Source organism: Siphateles boraxobius, unplaced genomic scaffold (assembly GCF_051911475.1).
Source record: "Siphateles boraxobius isolate OS27281-9 unplaced genomic scaffold, OSU_SipBor_1 68, whole genome shotgun sequence".
Lineage (NCBI taxonomy): Eukaryota > Metazoa > Chordata > Actinopteri > Cypriniformes > Leuciscidae > Siphateles > Siphateles boraxobius.
Genome location: NW_027509195.1, coordinates 6878120 through 6902953, shown reverse-complemented (window position 1 = coordinate 6902953; position 24834 = coordinate 6878120). Strand labels below are relative to the sequence as shown.

General features: G+C 38.7%; 1 protein-coding gene across 6 annotated transcripts in view; it reads right to left on the bottom strand.

The window, feature by feature from the left end:
* The window catches only part of nol4lb (nucleolar protein 4-like b), a 96449-nt gene that overhangs the window by 3463 nt on the left and 68152 nt on the right, over positions 1–24834 (bottom strand). For 5 of the 6 annotated variants that reach the window (XM_077214224.1, XM_077214223.1, XM_077214225.1 and 2 more), the window contains 3 exons: positions 2322–2674; positions 1004–1183; positions 620–808 (listed from right to left, as the gene is read on the bottom strand). In XM_077214224.1, the coding sequence (XP_077070339.1) occupies positions 620–808; positions 1004–1183; positions 2322–2674 (722 nt within the window). The remainder of the gene's footprint in view (positions 1–619; positions 809–1003; positions 1184–2321; positions 2675–24834) is intronic. The other variant, XM_077214226.1, reaches the window with a different exon arrangement.

Below are 24834 nucleotides of genomic sequence, written 5' to 3'. Positions count from 1 at the left end.
TCTGCCTGCCAGCAACCACCTAATGTGACATTAAACAGTTTTGTTTTGCTGAATATTCTTGTGGAAACTGTGATACATTTTTTCAAGGATTCTTTGACATACTTATGAATAGTAGTGTATACACAATAGATTTATTTATTTTTGTACAGATATCTGAAAACAATTTTGTGTCAAGACATGTTGCCTTGCTGTATAGAAACATTAAACATCTGTTAATAGTTTTGACAGTTTTGAACTTAATTTAGAAAAATGTGTCTAATATGGAAAACATCTTTATATCAAGCAATACATTTGCATTATTAGTCTAAATTAATTATGCAATTATTTCTGCTTTGTAGCTAAACTTGTGTTGGACAAATGGAATTCCTAATGGAATTTTAAAGTGGTAATCTAAACTTAAAAAAAAAAAAACTCGAGACATTTTAATATTAAGAGGGACTAATTCAATTAAAAATTCAACTGAATTATATTCAAATGAATATTAATTTACAATATTTGCATCATAACTAAACTATTTCTCAATATCTGCAATGTACTGTCTTGGCCACAAGGGAGCGATATAAGTCATCTAACCATACCAAAAAACAGAAGTGGCAGCTGAAAGTGGCAGTGTGTGTACCTCCATGCCGTTCTTCTTCATGCGGCGGCAGGATTTGAGGTAGGTGCGGATGCGTTTGCGAGCACGCTCCTGGAACTCTGGGAACTGACGGCTGCAGGATTCAATAATGGCCTGGATCTTCTCTTTAGGCTGTTTAGAGATTGGCACCATACGGTCCAGGTTCTCATCCACAAAGAGACGTACAAACATCTAAATGGAGAGAGAAAAATAGGTCAGCTTGCCAAATTAATTCCTTAAATGAAGTGTAAGGAATGAGTGAAAACCACACATAAAACATGCATTGAGGAACTGCAGTTTAACTTGAGAAACCACATGGTTTACTGCAAGATTGTACAGCTCTTTTTATGCAGCTGAAAATCATCAGCTGAATGTTCTGATACTCACATTAAAGGCCTTCAACCTCTCTGGATCCACTCCTTCTACATCATTGATCTTATCGCTATCGTCGTGGTCATCATGGTCATCGTCGTCATCATCAGCCGCCTGAGACCGACCAACAGTCAGATCTTCAGCACATATCTCCATTTTTATTGAGTCATAACTGCCTGAACTGTATTGAGGAGACTACATAAACACACAAAGAAACCGATATAAGTCTTGTGTCTGCAAGAGCATATTACATGATCATAAAAGGCTTTCAAAAGGAGGACACGGACTGAAAGATGCATAAAAAAAAAGATGATATCTACCAATGAGGCCATTCATGGCCACCTACAGTACAACGATTGGGCTGATGAAAACATGTCTTCAAGGTCTAACCATGTTATTCAGACGTTCTCAGTATCGAGCGTCTTGCACTGCATTTCAGATTGTAAAAAGAAGGGTGCAAAACTGTCTTTCAAATGAACGGATTCACAAAGACAATACAAATAAAAAGGAGACAGGAAGCAACTGAGGCTGACCATGGAAAACAGGAATGTAATGAAAGTTTCTATTCAGACAGAAGCCTTGCTCGGCAGATTGTTTAAACCTCTCTGCTTCGGTCTGTATGAAAAATGCTGCTGTGCCAGTAGCTAGCTAACTGAATGAATGAGGTTTAATAGAGCGCCTTTTATGACTGTTGTTTCAACTCCCATTGTATGCTCAAAACAAATAACAATCTGTTGTGAACAAGGGTGAAGGAAAAGTCTACAGTGTGGAAGTAAAATAATGATTAATGTCTTTGAAAGAAAAAAGCATGTTGAATTGCACTAATTGAAAAAGAAAAGCATTCCATTAGTGCGTGCATTTTAATGCATTGTATTTTCAGGCCTTGCATTTTTGGGGGCTGAAATTCAACATGGTTGAATATATAAGCTGTGAATATTTAAAATGAAAACATTACATGCACAATTTTATTATTAAAAATTCAATAATCCATATTCACCTTCGGGACTTAATTTCCAAAATATTCAGTCCGTTTAAAAATACCACCTATAATATTTGATGGACAATTTTCAGCATGCTTTTTGTTTTAAAGACAGTCATTATTTTACTCCCACATTAGTAGCAAGTGCGCGAATGTGTATGAGAGTTTATATGCGATCGAGATAAACAACTAAGGATGTCAAAAGTTCAATTACATTGGTTCCAAGTCAATGCTAAATAAAATGCTAATGATACTAGTGAAATTTATCTACTACTGGTATCGACTACTGAAATGTTGGTACTGTGACAACCCTTATTAACATTTACCAATGTTTGTTCCAAATGAATTTAATACCTTGTTGTTAAAGTCCCTGATGTCTCGGTCAAGGCGTAGCTCTGTGGATTTGGGGTATTTTCTGCGCAACTCTTCTGTTTGCTGGGGGTTAAAGGTCGCCAGCATGGCGGCAGCACTGGGCAGGGCCTGGCTCAGTCTGTCGCTGAGGTTGACTGGTTGCTGGTCCTCTGAGGATGAGGATGAGGAGGTTGTGCTGAAGTCGAGTGGAGCTGCTGTACCGTTGCCGTTAACCTCGGCGTACGAAACTGATCCAGGTCCTGTCCCCGTACTGTCGCTCACACCGGCCGCACCTACTGATGGAGGAGTCAGTGTGTGAATCCCATTGCCACTCCCACTTTCAGAAGATGAATCATCTGAAAATATTCACAATACACAGTAAAAAACATTTTTACAACAGACAACACACTGCACTATTCCGAAAACATACAGTCTGAAAATATTCTGCATGTAATTTCAGCATATTTAGCAGCACCAAAACACAAAATAATGACAATTTCCAAATTTTGTATAATTTCCCAAACATTCACTCCATCAGCCATTGGTCAGAAAAATGGGTAGTTCTGCCAGAAACATTCGGTTGAGCTGCTACATGTTGGGGTCCTTAAACAAAAATGTTTTAGAAAGTACTGCAGTTTACAATCTTTGGGGGAAAATCAACAACAATACTTGGTTGTGAAAAAAAAAGCATTTTAACGTTTCAATAAAGGAAATCAACATTAACAGTTAACTTGCTGGTATTTTCTCTATGCTAAATGCTTTCCGTTCCAGGCAGATAGCTAACTTCTAACTGTAACACAGCTAACGGCTACTGTCTGCAGAGGACACTTTTGACTTCATCTGTAAGTGTGAAGCCTATTTATTGCTTTTTTTTAGAAGAAGATCCTTTTAAAACACATTTTTTATGTTGCCCATTGCCAGGGCTTCTTCCTGTCATGCTAACAATGTTAGCATGCTAATGCGCTACACTGGAAGCATTCACAATCTCTACGAATGACAGCTGGTCTGGATCTACAGTACATCCCCTACAAAGTCCATTCTACCAGGCGACATTTGATGGTGTGTGTGGTGTGTTCAGTGCCTTCCAGTTTATGAAAATTATTTTATGAAGAGATCCATACAACAGAGTGTCAAAAACAGCACATATACTCAGACCCACAGAAACATACAACCCCTGTGCTTGAAAAAAACATAACCCAGATATACAAATGCAATACATTATTTGTAAATTTTAATAAAATAAAATTAAAAAGTGTTCCTTTCAGAAATTACATATAGAGCTCAAAAATTGCAACTTCATTATTACAAATACGTAATTAAAAATAGATTTAAAACCAAAATAGTCTTGATATAAAATATAATGTAAATTTTAGTCCACCATAAATGCTTGTAAATATATTCAGGGGTACACTAAATTATGAAATGACATATAAATATGTATTTAAGTCCTACTTAAGTGGGTTAAAAACGATGTGCGCATACAGTTGTAATGCCTACACGTGGCTATAAGGCGAAACAACAGTGAGGGCAGAATTGGGGTCAGAGTAGAGTGCCAGCAGGAAAAATAGAGAGAGAGGGAGGAAAAGAGAGAGGACAGGATGGACTGGATGTAGAGGAGAGGGCACAGGCCAGTTGGAGAAGGAGGGATGGAGATTGGATGAAATGAGGGAGGGGTGATGCAGAGTGAGTTAGGGGAAGTGGGCAGCGGGAAGCAGGTCAGAGATAGGGGCACTGAACATTGATGGAGGAAGGGAGAGAAGGATGGGGGGATGGTGAAATTATCAGTGGAGGACACTGGATGAGAGGATGTGAGAGGGAGGAGAGTAAAAGAAAGCTGAGTGGTACGGAAAGGGAGAGGGGCAGAAAGAAAGAGGGATGGAGAAATTATCCAGAATTTAGCCAGGGAGAGAGGCAGAAAAAGAGACATTGAGTGTGTGGAGGGGGTGAGTGTGGCTGAGACAGCGCATATTTATTGGAGTATAAAGAGTATTCATGCAGGGAGAGGAAGGCTGGACTAATGCCTATCAGCTCTGCTAAAAAGCTCTGAAATATCCACACACGTACACTCACACCTTTTCTTGCTATTCCCTACTTCAATGGTCTTTCAGGAAAGGTGTTTGAATGACAGATGAGAGAGCTCCCAGTGTAATGTCCATAAAATGTGCGAGTGTGCACACGGGATCTGCGGTGGACGTGTCTCTTATGCGCCGTGATGTGCTGAATACACTATTTGTTTGCCTCTGCTCAGTAAGCGGCTACAGCAGTCAGGCTTTTGAAGTGCAGATACTGGGCCGAGGCTGCTGTTGCGTTTCTCTCGCGTATGTTTCGAACGGCTTGCAAATGGCTAGCAGTTACACACACAGTAAAAAATTAAAACTGAAAATGAAATGAAAATTGAAAAATTACTAGTAAATTTCTGCCAGGAGCCAGGACATTATCCAGTAATATTACAAAAATTTCTGTTAACCCTAAAACGCAACACAGCGGAATGTGTAATTCAAAATACAGGTAAAAGAACCTGTTAAAAAGAAACAATAAAGAAAATTCCTTAATCTTTATACAATATATTGTGCCTTTTTTTCTTTCTTTCTTTTTCAACAGTGCATTGCTGCTTTGGTATGTTCTTCCTGAGCCAGTATTCACTTTTTGCCACACTTTTCAATGGCAAGTGCATTGAGATACTTATATACATCTAAATAATATAAAGAGTAATTGTCAATTATTACATTACAGTAAAAATAACTCTTTTCTATTTGGTTATAATTTAAATGTAATGTATTCCTGTGATGGCAAACCTGATTTTTTTCAGTGTCAAACAATCCTTCAGAAATCATTCTAATATGCTGATTTGCTGCTCAAGAAACGTTTAAAAAATATTATCAATGCTAAAAAAAAAAGTGCTGTGCCGTTTAATATTTTAATGGAAACAGTGATACTTTTTTCAGGATTCTTTGATGAATAGAAAGTTAATTTAATAAAAGAATTGTAAACGTTTTTACTGCAACCTTTGATCAATTTAAAGCATCCTTGCTAAATAAAGGTATTAATTTCTTTAAAAACAAAAACATACTAACCCAAAACTTCTAAACGTTAGTTGATATGATAATTAATATTAATACTATTAAATGTTATTAATAATATTATGCCATCATCTTATCTATAGTTTTTCAGTCTAAATAGTCACACGTTTATATTCACATTTTTTAAATGGGTTGAGACAGATGAGTTGAGTTATTCATGTAAACAATATATTAAATTAACGGTGGCATTTATTGGTAGATCAGATATTAAATACATGATAACCAATTAAGTAGAAAATTAGGAATATAGGATTAAAATTGTTGCTCAAACTGAGAAAGAAAAAAAAAAACACAAAAAACAAAAACAACTGGCCAGCACTCAAATATTTAATTTCATTTATCACTTTGGAGTAATAGCTGTGGACCATGAACACACAGAATTCATCTTTGAGATAACTGGACAGATAGGAGTTGCTTTATCATGTAGTGTAGTATTCAGACCAGCTTCAGTATTCAGTCCAAACATACAATACAAACCCTTGTGCTTTAAGCAAGGCCGGTGGAACAGTGGTTTGATAACCTCCTTAACACGATATGAATCCCTGAAAGTAGGTGGCAGCTTCCTGAAGCTCTCCTTTCTCATTTGATGCAAATAAGAACGGCCAATAAAACCTCTTAACCGTGTGACAAGCGTGAAATATGATTAGCCCTGGCTCATGTCACTCATCTGGCCCCAGTCCAGTTCACTCCTGAGGAGAGTTTCCCTTTTAATCATCAATTCCCACTGCATCTCAAATTTAAAAAGGCAAATTTCTACCCATCCTACAAATACAATTCTTAGTGAGGTCAAAGGCGACTTTAGATTCTGCTGAAAGTATGCAACGTTAAATATTTCATGCAATTTAAAAAAAAAACGTTTCTTCTCAACGTTAACTACATTAATGCTGTATAAAAATTTCTACATCTCTGAGAAAAAAAACAAAAACACATTAGGTCGAGTGATTGTCGCTATGTTTATTCCCATAATTAATCTAGCAGGTTTGTGTGTTTGCATGTGACACACAGACACGCAGAGGGGTGCAGGCACAACAGTCGATAACACCGCTGTGCTTCCTGTCTCAGAATCTCAGTAACGACCAATCAGACGTAATGATCCAGTCTACACAGCAGGGACTGTGAGGAGTCACCATAACACAAACTTTTCATCAAGGGGTGCAGTCCATGAGGACAGAATGTATTTTTTGAACACCCCCTGCCCCACCTCTCACACACACGTACACGGCATCTAAACAGGGTGGTGTCAAGCAGGAGGAAATGAGAGATGGTGGGCTCATTCCTTGCACACTGTTTTTTAAATTTATGCAGATGACCTCCAATCACTGGGTTCCTCCGATAAACCTGAGCCTGTCAGTCAAGTCCCCCCACTGCAGTCTAACACAATCTTATTCACCGCAACCTATCACACACATTCCTAACAGCTTCTTCCTTGTCCTTCAATTCTTCTGGATTAAATGACAACTCGCACACCTCTTCAACCTTTCAAGATTTTTCACCATGCAAATTGTCTAAAAGCTAAGCACAGCACTCAGCACTGAAGTAACGTATATTTATAACTCAAAACGTACATTGATTAACTATAATTATACATTTTAATATAATTTGCATGATAAATTACTTACAATGTTCCTCATGCGTAAGTTGCAGTGTCTTGTGAAAGTATTCATACCCCTTAATATATTGCAAATTTAAAATAATGGTTTTCTAATTTTATATACTTTAAAATACAATTTATTTCTGTGATGCAAAGGTGAATAGCTGATTTCATCAGCCATTACTCATCAGTCTTCAGTTTCATATGATCCTTCAGAAATTCTTCTAATATGCTGATTTATTATCAATGTTGGAAACAGTTGTGCTGCTTAATATTTTTAATATATTTTTCAATCTGTGATACTTTTTTCAGGATTCTTTAATGAATAAAAAGTTAAAAAAGAACAGCATTTATTTAAAATAGAAATCTTGTGTAACAATATACACTACCGTGCTTTTCTTTGTTGGAAACAATTAATACTTTTATTAAGCAAGGATGTGTTAAATTGATAAAAAATGATAGTAAAGATTTTTATTTTGAATAAATACTGTTCTTTTTAAATTTTTATTCATCAAAGAATCCTGAAAAAATATCACGGGTTCCAAAAATATATTAAGCAGCACAACTGTTTATAACATTGATAATAACGGAGTAACAAATTAGCATATTAGAATATTTGCATCACATCAAGTATATTTTACAAACTTTTGATTGTATGTGTGCAGGTATGTATGCATGAATGTATGTATGTATATATTTATGCATGTATGCATGTATGTATGTATGTATGAATGTATGTGTCTGTTTAGTATATAATATTCAGTTCGTACAGCTGGTTCAAAGAAGAATAAATTCACCCCTTCTCACCCTCTTCCACCCCCATCCCTCCATCTCACTTTTGCACAATAGAGACCCACCCTGTCTGCTTGCTTCGCCCCTTCTCTCGTCCTGGTTCTTCTTCTAAAAAAAAAAATAATTATATATATATATATATATATATATATATATATATAGAGAGAGAGAGAGAGAGAGAGAGAAAGCGAGAGAGAGCTCGGATACTGGAAATGAAAGAGAGGGCTGACAGTGCGGTCCAGCTGCTCTGAATGTCACAGTGATTCATTGGGGCATTTAGCGCACTGGGGACAGGAAAACACTGGAGTGTGTGTGTGTGTGTTTAAGAGGGCAAGGGTCTAATAGGCACAAGGGCACACACATGCTGATTGAAACCAGGCTCGTTGAGTTGCTGCCAGGTTGTGAGAATGGTCCACAAACAGTCAATCAATGCTTTACCCATGATTCCCCTGGGGTGTGGGGGCAGAGGGCAGGCGAGAAGAGCAGAGTGCTGCATCAGCCACCAGCTGCCAACAAACTCATCATAAAGTACTTCCTCAACACAGACGTAAACAAAAAAACAAACACATACTTTCATTTAAAGTACCCCTGCAGTCAATTATTGTATACCTTAAAACTCATCTTTGATAATCAAAATGACATATTTAAAAGTTTGCCTTAAAATAGCACGACTTTAACTCTACGCCCTTGCTTAATTTAGTATGCGTAGAAACATGAATATGCACAATGGTCTCCTCCACTACTCAATCACACCAGCTCGGACTACCTGATCCAAGATGTAAACAAGTGATTCATTGTACAGTATAGACAACTTCATTGATTATTTATAATGGAACTTTGTGAGATCTCGAACTGAGATGAGTGACTGCTCTTTAGTAATTATAAAGGGAGCCGTCTTTGCACCCTTTCTAGGCTATATATAATCCATTCATAATTTGAATAAAAGTCGACACATAACATTAAAACTTGATTTTCACCACAGGGTGTTTTTTTTTTAAGCAAACGCACTAAGGCTGTATGCCAAACAATGTAGAGGATTCCAAATCAATCACTTTTCTATTGTCTTTTCTATACATTATATTCAAGTAGGATTCTGTCGTAGTGAACTGTGTTTTAGAACAGATTTTATGCAGTGTTTAATTATGCAGGTCTTTCAGTTCTCAGTGGGCATTACAAAATCTGATTGGCCACTCCAAACACCAACCTCAAGTCTCATTCTTTCTTATCAAATCAAAGAAATATGCACTTCTTTTACACTGTTTTGCAATAACAACATGTTAATTAAAATGAACCATAAATCAACCTTTACTTGGCCTAAACACTTATCCTTCTCTGGATTAAGAGCAAACATTTTAATCAATATGATTTAATCTACAACAGCGATTTCATATTTAACAGGAGCCGGTATAAATCAATGTTTTCATTGTAGTCCAGTCAGAGAACATTGATTTAAATAAACGCTACAGATAAAGCATGGTATTAATTAAGGGAATTGTTTCTTTAATGTAGCAATGGGCCAATAAATTAAATTACCGTATGGCATGTACAGAGCATAGCCTGTAGCTCCTGCAGTGTGTGTAGTAGGGGAAAGCGGACTACATGATAATCTAGTTCACCATTCAAATCAACTCAATTCTACCACATCAGAACAACTAAAGCATGAATCACAGAGCTAAAAATACTACTAAACCATGTGGGCCTTCACACATGCACACACATACACGTGCATGCACAAGCATGCCAAAACTCACACAATGCATACACTTACACATGCTTCACCATACAAAAATGCACAAGCTCAAACACAGAAAATCCAAGAGCTAAAAATTTGTAAACCATGTGTTTTTTAATGCATTTAAAAAGTTTTTTTTTTTTTTTTTTTAAAAAGCACAATTTGTTTGCAGATGAGACTTGGTTTAAAATTTTTTATCTAATGCAATGATGTCCAGGCATTTATGTGTCCAAAACTTTTTGGGGTCACTGTACGTTAACAAATGAAAATGCATTCACAAACAAATACCCAATTTCTCACTCAACGGTCAGTTTATGAGACCATGAGACTACACACGGCGTGACTTGGATTCCATTTGTCACAAACAAATAATACATTGATTCATATGCTCTCTCTCTCTCACACACACACACACACACACACACACACACTCGGACAAAGAACAGAGCTCTTTACACCCACGCACACTTATGAATGTATATATTCATGCATAAGAATGTCTATTTATCTGAATAATATACAGTATGTGTATGCATATGCATACCAGCATAAAATATAACTGTAGGTATATATGAAATATGCGCAATTAAGAGTGTATTATGGATGTTATAGTGAAATGACCACTGTGTGAAGGCTAAATTTCCCGCACAGGTAAAACCACACTAGAGTTCATACTGTACATGCACCTGTTTATTTTTCTTAAGTGCTGGATTTAACAGAGCAGTTATGCAGGGTTTTTCCTGGAAATTTGGACGTTAAGAAGTAATAATTACAATGGGCATTAAAGTGGGTTTGGTTAGAACAGAATGAACACTTTGGGCATTTCATATTTCTTTCTTTCTCATTTAAAACGCATTTTTTTATCAAAATGAGCAGCAAAAGAATTGGTGCATTATCTATATTTGATCTATTATCTAGTGCAGAGAATGACGGGAATGTTTTTATGAGCCTGTTACCTCATAACATAGCTAAATTGGTAGCATTTTCAGACAAGATTTATGGTTATTCTTGGTGAACAGTACACAATAGTAAATTGGACAGTCAACAGTCACAATTACGACTTAATTATGACCAATAAAAGCTAGCTTTCAAAGTAGTATAATATCCATAAGGTCAGTTAACAATTTTTTAATTCTGTCATCATATACTCGCTGACGTTCCAAACCTGTATGACTTTGTCCATATTGTATAACACTGGATTTGAAACGACATGATGATGAGCAAAGGATGGCAGAATTTTCTTTGTGTCAAAAAGTAACATTCCCTCAGCTTGGAAACTCAGGCTTTAAAGTGCAAATTTGCCAAATGTCAACCAGCTGTAGCAATGTCTGTAGTACATGTAAATAGGTACTCTCATTTTCATGTTATCTTCACCTAGATATCCTTGTTTATTTGTCATTAAAATTTGCTTGATGAAAAACCTTTACTTTTACATAAAGACTTACTTACTTTAAGCATTTCTACTTCCTACTTTAATTAAAACAGCATTAATCTTGCCAGTGAATTCCCTCTTCAAGAAAACTTTTTTCACTCGTAATGGTGACATTGTGTTGGTGTTCATCTTGTATACAATCAATGCTACATGATTCATAAGACACTATGAGAACCTGAGAGGAACAGTCAGACTTGTCATACAGCACCGTTCACTTACGGTGTATGATGTGGGTTTTGACTGGTGTGTACTTTTTCATTTTCACGTGAGGCCTGGTAGCTTATGTCAGCTTTGCTTTTTTTTAAAGCCTCAGCGGAGCGGACCCGAGCACAAGTAGTAACAGATGCTAATTCGTTCACTTCTACTTCCCCAGCCGCCCTGCAGGGAATGTGTGCGCGAACGCCTATATGTGTCGGCCTCCCCTCTGCGGGATTACAATGGCTTATCCTGCTAAGACGCGGCACGAGCTGCTCCCCATGCCGGCACAAGGCCTGGCATTGCCATAGCAACGAACTCGTCCCTGCTCCCCCTGTGAAACACCCACTGTTGTAGTAGTGACAGCTGTCCCCTACCCAAAAGAGAGAGGGGAGATGGGTCAGCAGAGTGAGAGAGGAAGAAGGGAGGATTTGAAAACGGTGGGAATGGGCAAAGAAAAAAAATGAAAATGCCGAGAGGCGAGAGAGACAGACAGATGGATGTAATTGCAAGTCTGTGCTGGAATGACAGAAGGTGGAAGAGAGAGAGAGAGAGAGAGAGAGAGAGAGAGAGAGAGGAGGGAGAGAGAGAGAGAGGGAGAGAGAGAGAGAGAGAGAGAGAGAGAGAGAGAGAGAGAGAAAGAAAGAGAGAGAGAGAGAGAGAGAGAGAGAGAGAGAGAGAGAGAGAGAGAGAGAGAGAGAGAGAGAGAGAGAGAGAGAGGAGGGAGAGAGAGAGAGGTGTTCATCTTCTTCGGTTTGTCCTTTACGGTCTTGGTGCACCTGACACAGCAGATAATCTTCACTCTAGACTTCCCTGTGCAAGACTCAGCATGTGCTCTTGAACAACTTCACAAATGACGAATGTAAGAATTTTAAAGGGATCCTTCACAAAAAAAAGTAATTTACTCTCCCTCAAGTTGTAACAAACCAGTAGACTACAGAATGACTTTCTTTCTTCTGTGGATTGTAAAGGAGAAATTTTGAATAATTCAACTGGTTGCTCTTTTTCTGTTTCACCATTTTTAATTAAAATGAATGGAGACTGCAGATTTCAAGCCTCAAAAAGGATGCAAAAGCACCATAAAAATGATAAAAGTGATACATACAATTTATATTCCAATGACCTAGGACTCAAACAAATTCTTTAAGTCGCTATTCACTGATAACTCAACAAGTTCAAGAATCAGGATCCTTCCAATTCATGAATGAATCATTCAGACCTGTTATGTCAACTTAAACAATTTAAACGATTTGTCAGCGTTTCTTGCACATGGTGACCTCATGACTTCAGAAGACTTGTGAGATAGTGCATGAGTCATATAGACCAGTGGTTCACAACCAGGGCACCAGGACTCACTAGGGGGCCTCTGCAAACTTCCAGGGGGCCCTAATAAGTCTTAAAATTATTTATATTGAGTTATATTAACAAAGTTAATTGAATTGCTTTTAAAACACACACACAAAAAAAATGTACAATATTAAACTATTTTTATATGTTAAGAGTATATACATTTTTATTTCAACAGAAGTACCAGAGGTACATATCAGCTTAGATGGAAGTGTCTTTGAATATATTCTTGGGGAAAAAAAACATTGAGATCCAATGATATAGATATTTGTTTTGTTGTTTGAGCCTGGCAGTCACAGTCTCCATTCAGTTTCATTACACTGAGAAGAATGGCTAGAACATTGTTTTTTGTCTTCGACCAAAAAAAGACAGTCATACAGGTCTGGAAAAACATGAGGGTGAGAAAATGATAAGAGAATTTTCATTTTCAGTTGAACTATCCCTTTAAGAGAATGCACAGCTAAATGAGTAATGAAGGATTTGATTTTAAGAAGTTTAACTATGCCCCTCACACATGCACTCAATGTGTAAATCCTAATGGCACAGCTGATGAGAGACCATAATCAGGTAGCTTTAATAGGCCCGGCTGAAATTACCCAGTTTGGGATTCAAACTGAGTAGAGATAATTATAGAGGGGCTCAAAACCCCCTTTCACATTTAATAAAGAAAAGTCATTTATTAATATCTGCTTCCCTCCCCCTTCCTCTCCTCCTCGTCTCTCTCATAGGACTGCTAGTGCTTCTTTTGAACAGTGAGTTTTCAGGGTTGTTATAAGTGGGCTGTTCTGTTTGTCTGTAATACATCAAGACAGCAGAGCAGACCCAAGAGCTCAGACACACTACACACAGGACGGTGAAGAACAGTTCATGCTGTAGTTGTGTGTACAAGTCAAAGTATAGCGTTAACCTATTATTCTAACAGAAAATAAAAGGTTTCTGTTTTATATGCATTTATCTTGTATCTATTGTATGCAGTGCACTTTACAGATATTATTGTGAAACAATTCAATCATGCATGTTTCTTTCTTTTTTTACCTCAAAATGTCATAACTGGACCTTTCGATGAAAACAAAAGACTTCTCTCTGGTGACGTACGCAGGACTTCTCCAATAATTTAGTCCCTTAAACTCCGCCCCTGCAAGCTCATGTTTATCTACCTCCACTTTTGAGTGCAATGCCGACATCTTAAAATCTAATAAACAACCAATCCATAAAACAAAGTCTCCACCTAGCATTCTTTCTTTTTCACTAATCCGTTACCTGCAATACAGAAGAAAGGATCTGTCGCTACTTCCATTTCATCGAGACTGATATCTTCATGCTTTTACAAGTCGCAAGTGCTATAGAAAAATCACCCTGCGGTCTAAGCGGCCGGCCTGAGCCGCTTTATAAATGAGAGGAGGTCAGGCTACAGGTACAGTAGAGCTGTGGTCAGTTGAGATGCTGAATCTGGGCAGCAGTTCAGCTGGTAATAGGATGTGAGTAGACTGGCCTGTGAAAGCATGGCCCGGCCTTTCACCTAATTCCCTAGGGAAAAAAAGAGGGAAGGGGGAAGGGACAGAGATAGAGAGATGGAATAAGAGAAATAAAGACAGAGAGTGCCCAAGGCAGGGACTTTCTCTCTGGCACAGCTTGTTTCCCCATTTTCCATCTTTCCTGAGTGCCATTTTGGTACCTTGAGAGCGATAGACAGAGGCTTAGCAATATATTGAGGTGTGGAGGAGAAAGACAGCTAACTGAAATGTGTCAGGGTATGTTTCTTTTGCATGTGCAGCCGTCTTTTTCTGCTCTGAATAGTTATGACTGTGCTGAGGGTAGAAACAAATAGAGCATTTAGCGTAGTATGGACGACAGCAGACGAGATGGAGTGAGAGGGGGATGGTGGAAAGTATGGCGGAGGAGGGCGAGGAGGGTCTATCATGAGATTGAAGGAATGACAAAATTACATGCAGTGAAGAACCATTTCTCCCTTGTTCAGCTCAGTACAGGGTACCTCTGTAGCCTTGCTAATAGTAATCATAAAGTGACACACACACACACACACACACACACACACAGAGAACAACAGACAGTGTTTGGTTCCAGAATCAACCCACTGTTTGTCTGTTCTGTTGTCAGTCTTCCAAAGCTACATGTGGATGTCAGTCTGTTCTTTACGGCATGCATGGGTGGTGGGCAACACTAAAAATGCAATGGTGTCAACGGCTGTTATAATCATAACACTGGAAATGAAGAAGTTTGACGCAGGACTTAAAATTAAAAGACCCTAACACAGTAACCTAACCAGACCCAATGCGACAAGTTTCCTGAATGCGAAACTGCTGCACGACATCACACAATCAGAGTATATTTGATATTTACCATATAGTTATGAGTATGATTTTGCACTCATCTGTAGGAAAATGCCATGTGCTTGGATCTATTCATCGGTTTTTGACTGGATGAAGGCGGCTCTAAATATAAGCTTGCAGTCAATTGTGATAAGGGGGGGGTTAGGGGACGAAATGATTGGAAGAGTCCGGCATACGTCACCAGAGAGAAGTCTGTCATTTCACTGGAAGATCAAGTTATGACATTTTGATTTAAAAATTAGGTCAAACATTTATAAAAAAAAAAAAGAAACGTATGCAGTTGTTTACAATAACATACATTTCGAATTTAATTTTCATTTAATTCTGATGATGCTTTAAGACCAAACAGAAGCCAAGAAAAAAGAAAACAACATTATTATTATTTGTATTTGTATATTATTATTATTATTAATATTATTAATAATATTATTATTATTACCATCAGCAGAGGATTGAACCAACAAACATGCAATTGGCTAATATGGTTAGTGCTCACTTTTTAACAAATCTGCTGTGATTCCTGGCTGCTGGACGTTATTTAGCCTAATTAACATTCATGAGCCAGGCTGAAAAGGTTTTATAATTTGCCCCCGACTTTTCAGATCATTCTTACACCCCTGGTAATTACCCATAATTCTTTGCACATCTGCAATGTTCAAGTGTACCTATACTTTAGACATACAGAAGGGAGACCACACATACAACAGGTTGAGCAGCTTACTTCACACACACAGTCACACTTCATAGCAAATGAATATAGTAATAGTATCCCGGAGACAGAAGGAGTTTAGTGAGAGAATAAGGTGCTGCTAACCTCTATACTTGCTCTCTCTCGTCACTCACGTGATCATTTGCGCTTTTGGTAGGAAGCCCTATACATATTAACACTCTTAACCTACAAATATACTCCAGCACGTTCACGATCTCAAGTTGAGCTGACACAATAGAAGATCTGCGGACCATCCGCACCTTTCGTCGGTCTCTGAATGCAGGTGTACGTCCTGGCATTGGGCCAGAATGAAGAGGAAAAATGATACAGAGAGAGCAGACAATATGAGGGCATGAGAGACAAGTGGGAAGGGCTATGCAGCAAGTCGAGGGTATAAGGAAAGTAAGAGATGGATATTTAGCAATGCACCACTCTGAGAGAAAGAGAGGGTGTTGGTGGAGGGGTGGGGGGAGGGTACGAGGAACAGTGTTAAAGGAACCATCTTCCTCCTGCGGTGGTCTTGAGGGAAAAAGGTGGAATACTGGGAGTGCAGGGGAGAGAGAAAGAAAGGGAAACTGAATTACTGCACAAGTGTGGACATGGACAAAGACCAGCAGTAACAGGCACTATTGACACTGGGGTGGGGAAGGAGAAGAGAAAGAGAAAAGCCTAAACCGAGTGAGAAAAAAATAATGAGATGGACGGAGAGAGCATGGTTCAGAGGGTTGTGAAGGGCAAAAGGCACAAATATCTTTCCTGTCAGCAAATGGCAAATTTGTTGTGTTTTAATATGCTATATAAAATTTAGATATAATTTAGAATATATCATTGATCTCTTAAGGCCACATATTAAGGTCTGGGTAGATTCGATGGTAAGCAAACAATCAGTTCTCATAATCAATGTGTTGGATGCAGGAGAAATGGACAGTAATAAAGATTTATGTGGCTTTGTCAAGGGCCAAATTTTTATGGCAAGGTGAGTGGGTTAGAGTATCTCTGAAACAGCAAGACTTGTGAGTTGCTCCTGGTCAGCAGCAGTGGTGAGAATTTACCGACAGTGTAAAGGTGTTGGGTGACCAAGGCTCGTTAATGTACTAAAGGTAGGGACACACCAAACCGACAGCAAAGAACTGGCGCTGATGAAAGCCAACTGTTAAGTCGCCTCGCGTCTCTTGCGTTGGGGGAAAATATGTGCTTGAACACACCGAAAGAACTACAGACGACTGTCAACAAGCATGTGCGTTCTGCGCCTGCTTGTAAAGGGGATAACGGTCTATTTAATCAGATATATTCGTATATTGGTGTGTCCCTGGCTTAAGGCTATCCCATCTGGTCCTAGCCATAAGAATGTCTACTGTGGAACGTCACATAAAATTTTAATAATGGTTATGAGAGGAATGTGTCACAACACACAGCACTTCACACTTTGCTGCGTGTGGGGCTACGCAGCCGCAGACCAATCAGAGTACCTATTATGACCCCTGTCGAGCGTCGAAAACGCCAACAAAAGTTCCCTGTGGAAGTGGCCTCTTTCAGCAGGATAATGCACCCTGCACATATTGTTTAGGAATGGTTTGAGGAACATGATGAAGAATTCAAGGTGTTACCCTGGCCTCCAAATTCCCCAGATCTCAATCCAACTGAGCATCTGTAAGATGTGCTGGACCAAAAAATTTGATTCACGCCGACTCCACCTTGCAACCTACAAGACTTGAAGGACCTGCTACTAACATCTTGGTGCCAGATACCATAGGACACCTTCAGGGGTCTTGTAGAGTCCATGCCTCTGCGGGTCAGTGGTGTTATGGCAGCAGCACATGCCGGATCAATAGCATATTAGGCAGGTGGTCAATATATACATTTCAATATATACGTTTCTTAGCGGGCGCTAAGAAAACCACACTATAATTGACAGCAAGAATGTGAATGTCTTTGGTCTTTTCAGTTTTATGTAATTCCGTTCTTCTTAGTTTTGTCATGCATGAGGAAATGTATCTGTTACTAAACAGCAGTTTGTTGGAATCCTACACCTGACCCTGACTGTCTCCAAACAGATGGTACTGCAAGAGTATGTCTCTTTAAATGTGCAGTAAAGGGTCAGCTCTGACTGTATGCCGTTTTGTTGCTTGCAAAAATTTTAAATGTAATTACACAGAGGGATGGAGTGGGAGTGTGGCTGCGGGCAGAGAGTCCTCATTTAGGGTAGGTAGTCACATGCCTCTGTCAAAACATATTAACCCCCTCCCCTCTCCACGTTCCAGCAGAGAGGATTACTGAGAGAGAGAGAGAGAGAGAGAGAGAGAGAGAGAGAGAGAGATGGCAGAAAGCCCAATGAGAGACGTTTCTACTGTAGATCAGCCACTGATAATCATAAATTCAGTCATCTTCTCTTTAGCGAACAATGCCGAATCAACTGCGAATCCTTCAAGGCAGAATCCTCCTAAGACACAGACCGGCATATTAGTGATGAAGGTTGATTGCGAATGTGTGAGGGTCAGGTTTCCTGTGGTTTGAGCTTCTTAAATGTGACTCAGCAGTCTATTCAGAGATCTCCCCCTCTATCTATCCTCTTTCATTTTCTCTTGTTCTTGTTTTCTTCCACTCTACATACACTTTTATAAAAATCCTTTTTTACCACTTTGGCAGCAAGTCATACTGAAAGTTTCACACTGTTCCAAAATCTCCAGTTCATTCTAATTATTGACTGTCTGTAGCCTGACGTCGTTATACTCAGATTCTAGTCAGAATGTGAGTCTGCTACTGCTCCATTGGGCTGTGATTATGGGGCGTGTTTCAAGAAAATGCCTCTGCACTCAATTGGATCGACAAATGCCTTGATCGCGGTTCTCTGTTCCTCTTTTAAAATGAATGCGCTGTCTACACCTTCTACAACAGATGCGATGGCTGAATCTACACATCTAAATTATCCAGTGGCAGCCATTCTTTGTTGTAAACAAATTCAACCCAAGCACTCCTTGGTGACGTGGATAATTACGTTACGGTTGATCATCTGTCCATCAACTTTTAAAGCCCGTCCTAACAATTTGCTTGGTCCGAACAGCTCTGGTTTGGGCATACTTGCTTCACAATGGATCAAGTCCAGACCGAACTTCCCATCCTCAAATGTTGTGGGCGGGGCTAAGTTCGGCTGGCATCCAGGCTAGACTGTCTGTAAAGCTTATCTTAATAACCAATGAGGAGGAGCTTAACATAGTGTCAATGTTCTCAAACAAAACTGTTTATTGTACTTATCTTTTTTTTAAAGATTGAAAAATTTAGCGACTAAAAGTGTTGGCACTTGTGAACAAACCTTGTTTCCTAGCTGAATGGAAGAGGACCCCAAATGTAAATTTTTCTGCAGTTTTACCAGTAATATGCATGAGGCAGTTCGTGAGCAGTCCACGTGAGGCTAAAACTATGGCAGCATTAAAAAACAAGAGAGCAGCTTTATCTTGGCGTGAACAGGAGTCTGGTATTTCTTGAGCTCTAATAATGGCCTTGATCTGTTAGCATCTGAGTACTCTTGCTTTTTGTGTTAATATGTGTTACATGGGTCTGAGAGCTGCATAATCTTGACTAAACCCATCTGAAGTTCACACATGCACCGTCACCGGCCCACATGTTTGAGGAAGTTTGAAAATCTTGTGTAAGTCCAACTCAATCAAACCGGTGGCAGACGTGGACCTTGACACAGAGCGTAGGTGAGAGACTGGTTGTAATTTAATCAACATGTTAAAATAACAAGTAAAATAACAGTCAAAACTCATAAGCCTGATGCTCCCTTTTGTGTTGCTCCCAAATGTTTGTCAGAGAGGAGAACAATTCCACCTGTGGTAATACTGTAGGGGTGGGAGGAAAAAAAATTGAATTGCAATTTTATTTTCAACGATTCTGAAAACTTCAAAAATCGATATTGATCTTAGTTTTTACTGCATAAGCGCGATGGATCTCGTGCTAGAGACAGCAGCAATATTCTTACTGCCAATTACACAAACACACAATGCCATGGACCCTCCAACAAGTATCTAATTTTGCATAAAGTTCGGAAAGGTTGAAGCAAATTACAAGGGCAAACGCTGAATAGCATATGTGCTGTGAGAAACCCAGGCTTTTTCACAATATTTCAGTCTCTTGCCGGTATTTCAGTGTTTTCAGATCCAAATGTCCTATAAAGACATAACTTATGCTGTTTAAAATGCATTATCAGTTACACAAAGCTTTAATAATCAAACAGCAATATTAGATCAAATTTGTGCTAGTCTAGAAACTTCAGATACGTAAAGCACTCTAAGATATAAGACACTCTTTGTTTATTGCTTGTATTTATTCTTTATTATTGACTATTTGCATGTAGTCTAGGTTTTTAAGCTATATATTTAGAAAATTCTTTAAATTAAAGCAAGTAATATTATTAATTTGCAATTATTTTAAAATAGTGCTTATAATTAAATAATTTAAAAGAAATGGTGTTAACTATATATTTCAAGTAGTTAAACCAATTAAATAATTCAAATCAAGAATAGATTTGGAATTAGATCAAGACTGCAAGAGGAGATCGAATCGTGAGATTCCCATCATATGTGGTAGAGCTTGCGCTATCCTAGCTGGGTTTTGGAGAACTGACCTACTTAGTGGACCACACTGCCTGGACAAATGGAGGAGAACAACCTACTGGACCAGCGCTCTAGAGGAGCACGAGTCCATGGCATGTAGACCTAGGCCTTCAGAGGAGATGGTTGAAGGCTTGCAATTATCACCTGAGGTCTGAAACAGATGTGAGGAAATCTGTATGACTGTTGTTAGTGATATGAGACTGCATCAGTAAGACAGATTCCAGCTTTGTTAAGATGTTTGATTGAGAATAAGTGGTTCCTACAGTGAGACATGATTCTTTTTCTATTTCATCAGCGGGCTAAAGACATGAGTGATCTTACCATGATATCTCACTTTACTACGTAATCCCAGGATTACCACAGATCGTGTTAATCCAGCTACATGAAGATAATGTTACTCAATCCTCACACCATGCCATCATTCCTGCCAACCCGAGACATCCCACAGCTTTATAACCAGGACTGGAATTGATCTGGCAGACATTTTAATGGATGCTGTGATCTGTCCACATGTACTAAAAAATAAAACGTCATTAAATCAATAATTTGCAACAGGGCTACCAGTGTCCCCATATTATTTTTAACTGTAGTACAGTCATTAACAAGTGGCACATGCAGTAAAGAGGTGCTTTATCACTGACAAAAGGAGACATTTGCGAATTTTGTAAATATCCAACTCAGAGCGCACTTTGGTTTTTCTGTTTAATAAAGTCTTGAAGAACATTGTTTTCTAGTTAAAAATTAAGCCTGTTATTGAGTTGAGTTTTGAGTTGCAAACTTCAAAAGCATTCTTTATTACATTTTGAATGCTGCAGAACTGGCATGGCTGAACGATTTGGAAAAATTGTAATTGTGAAAATGTAATTCCTGATTTGAAATGAATTGCTATTCATGTTTCTAAGCCTGCATAATTTAACCATACAAATTAGTGTCAAAAGTACCGACTTCTCTACCAAGTCGGTACTGAAATGTAAAAAAAGTGACGCTTTGAGCGCTGTTGAGCGGAATCGTACAGTAAATACCTCTGATTGCCCATTGTGCTCACGTGCTCACCAAATATGTTTGTGATTGGCTACAATGATTAGCGCTTCAAAAACATGTTGTAAATATACATCAATGACACTCTTCACTGAGCGCTTACAGATACACATGGGAATGTTTGAAAGCAGGCGTCTATTGGTGGACGCCGCGGACCGGTCCGCTGATAGACGGCTGCTTGTGCTTTCAAAAGCTCCCGCTCCGGTTAAAAAAAAAAACTTTCAAACACTTCCATGTGCTCTCTAATGCTCCCGTGTGTTGATCATTGTAGCCAATCACAGACATATCCGATGAGCGTATGAACACAATGGTCAATCAGAGTTATTGAAGTCTGTATTTTTGACAACACTGTAATACAAATATGATGATGATATTGATGTAGACTTGCTTTTTTAAAGTTCACAGAGAAGATCATTTTCTTTCCTTAAAAATTACATTTACACATTCATTTTACCCAATGCAAGTTACAAATGGGTCAATCTACACAAAGCATCACAAAGCAACCAAACTGGATTGCTTCATCCATAATTAACAAATCTGTCTATTCTGAAAGTGTCCCATAATGCTTACAGTGTAGACAGCTAATGTATTGATTTTAATTAGAGTTTATCATTTGTCAAGTGTATTCTTCTGCACTTGTGGGCCATGGCCTCCCCAAAACTAGTGGGATATTTCACTACGGCTTGTTCCGAGACCACATAATTCCCAAACTAAATCATCAATTAAGCACTGCTGATACTTCAGAAACAAAAATGGACCAACAAAACATCTCAACAAAACCATTTCTTTGATCATCATCCTGTCCTCCGAAGCAACACTCACCTCTTCGGTTATCCTTCCTCTGTCTCTATTGTAAATTAAATTTGCTCCCATTTTTGTTCCTCATAAAAGATTTAGCAGAAAGGTGATCTTAATCTGGGTCACTCGCATTCGGTGACAGTTCTCCATTAGAATTTTCATCATGTTTAAAATTCAACCTCTCTGTCTCATTAAGCACTGCAGGATCACCCTCTCGCACACACACAAGCTAATACTATATTGACGAATGTGCGGTTGTACAGATGGTACATGACTATCAATGAGACACTACTGTTTGATGCCACTCTTATGTTCATATTTTGGTTTGAAAAAGCAAAAAGCAAAATGCATACACTACCATTCAAATGCTTGGGGTATCTAAGACTTGTTAAAATGTTTCTGAAAGTCGCTTATGATCACCATAGCTGCATTTATTGGATCAAAAATACCGAGTAATTCTCTGAAATATTATCACAATATAAATAACTGTTTTCAACTTTAATATATTTTGTAATGTAAATGTAATTTGCTCCTGTGATATCAAAACTGAATTTTCAGAATCATTACTCCAGTCTTCAGTGTAACGTGATCCTTCAGAAATCATTCTAATATGCTGATTTGCTGCTCAAGAAACATTACTTATTATTATCAATGTTGAAAACAGCTGTACAGCTTAAAGGGATAGTTCACCCTACAATGAAAAATAAGTCATCTCACCCTATTGTTGTTATAATGCAGCATGCCATTCTTTCTATTTCGAAAACACAAAAGGAGAATTAAAAAGAAAATGTCCCACTTGCACTCGTCAATATAATGGCAGTGAATAGCGATCAGCACCAAGCTTTTTAAAATGCAAAAGTATCACAGAATGATCCATGTGACATGTCATATATTCCAAGTAGAACTCTGTTTGTCTGATGACAGTCAGAATGAACAAACACACACCACCAGTAAACGCTGTCCTCTCTTTTCTAGCTACTCTGATCGCTCATCTTCTGAGTCATCTCTCATTATCTCTCTCCTTTATTCCCCTCTTCCCTCCTTCCAAATCATGCCACATGACCTACCACCCTCTTTTCTCCTGCCCCATCCCCAGCTGTGATTTCCACATCCTCTCCTAGGATAGTGTAGGCATGGTGAGCTGCTGGAGTGTGTTATAGTACTCTAACTCCCCTCCCTCCATCTCTATCTGTGGCCTTGAAAGGGTGAGAACAGCCCCCCCCCCCAGAACAGCCTCCCACATGCCAACAGACGACATACTGAGAGCCATAAAGAAACACTCTCCCCTCCGATTTCTGCACCTCTGTTCTCTTCTCGTTCTTCTTCCCGAGCTCTTACAGGATGCATTTACATTTTCTGAGATGATTATTTGATCAGACTGCGATCATCTGAAATAACCACATATATTGTGCACTTTCAACTCCAATCCATGCTGCATTTATTTGATCAAAAATACAGAATAGTCCGCAATATTCTAAATTAAAATAACTGTTTTCTATTTGAATATATTTTAAAATGTAATTTATTTCTGTGATGGCAAAGCTGAATTTTCAGCAGTCATTATTCCCTCAGAAATCATTCCAGGCTGCTCAATTTTTTTTTCCTTCCAAAAACAATAGTCTGCATGGAATGTAGATTAAGAATACGTGAACCAAAATGAAAAAGGTACATTTTAACCATAACAACATAATACATAGCAATATAACATTCTAACACATTATAATTCATGCCATTCTACATCTGTTCAATGCTCAATGTGAATACTTTGTGAATGCATTTGATTTTTTATTAAGTTTATATTTTAAAGTGACATGAAAAAAAGGCTATTTTTATCATTAAGTGCAAATATCTGTATGACAAATAATCATTAGAAAAAATGTCATAATCATGACAGCACTAATAAGACCAAAGCAGTGGTGCTAGCGATGGAGGAAACGAACACTTGGTAGAAGCTCTTTAGATACCTCAGCGACTACTTTGCACACTCATTTAATGTAATGTCAGAAATACGTCCCCGCAAGCACACTCGCCAGCCTAACCTGTTAAAATTCACACAACTGTGTGTGTTCACCAGTAGCTTTGGATGAGTTGCAGTCAGAGCAGCCCACATAACTCTGAGGTCACATGAGAGTGCAGACGCAGCCTGTGGCTCCTTTCGTCTTTGCGAGTCTAAGAAGCGATTAGGCAGGCGAATACGTAGGAGTGGGAGTGGCACGTTACACCTTTTCTCTCACCCCGTGTCACCCGACCTGCAAGCATGCTCATTCGCTTGTTTCTGTAGCCTGCAGCGCCGGGAATGAACAGTAATCCTAATTATTGCAATCATGTACTTGAGAAATAATTTCAACTTCTCTGTTTTTTTCACAACAAATGTTACATGCACAGACATGCACAACATCTTCTGAAGTGCCAGAATGAGCTGCATACCGCTGATGGAGAGTCCAAAGCAAGGCAGGCTGTCCTGAGCTCCTGTTTACAGGCTGTGCTGGATACTGATGGGTCAGTGCCGCATCCCAGAGCTGGTGATGGGGGAGGAGAGGATAAAGAGAGTGGCGGAGGAGGAGGCACAGTCAGAGGTAGCAGCTTTTTATTTGGACCCATATGACACAAAGCCTCTTCTCCTCTCCCTTTTTCTTAATGACTAACAGCCTCTTTCATTTTAATGGATTGCATCCGAGGAGGATGGGAAGAGAGTGTCTGTGTGTGTGCGTGCAGAAAGGTTGTCTGCAGACGCATGGAGGTGAAAATATTATGCCCCAAATCCTTATTGCATAAAAGGCAGTATTGTTCATCTCTTTTGATAATAATCAAGACTGTCTTAAAGCACAAGTATATTTT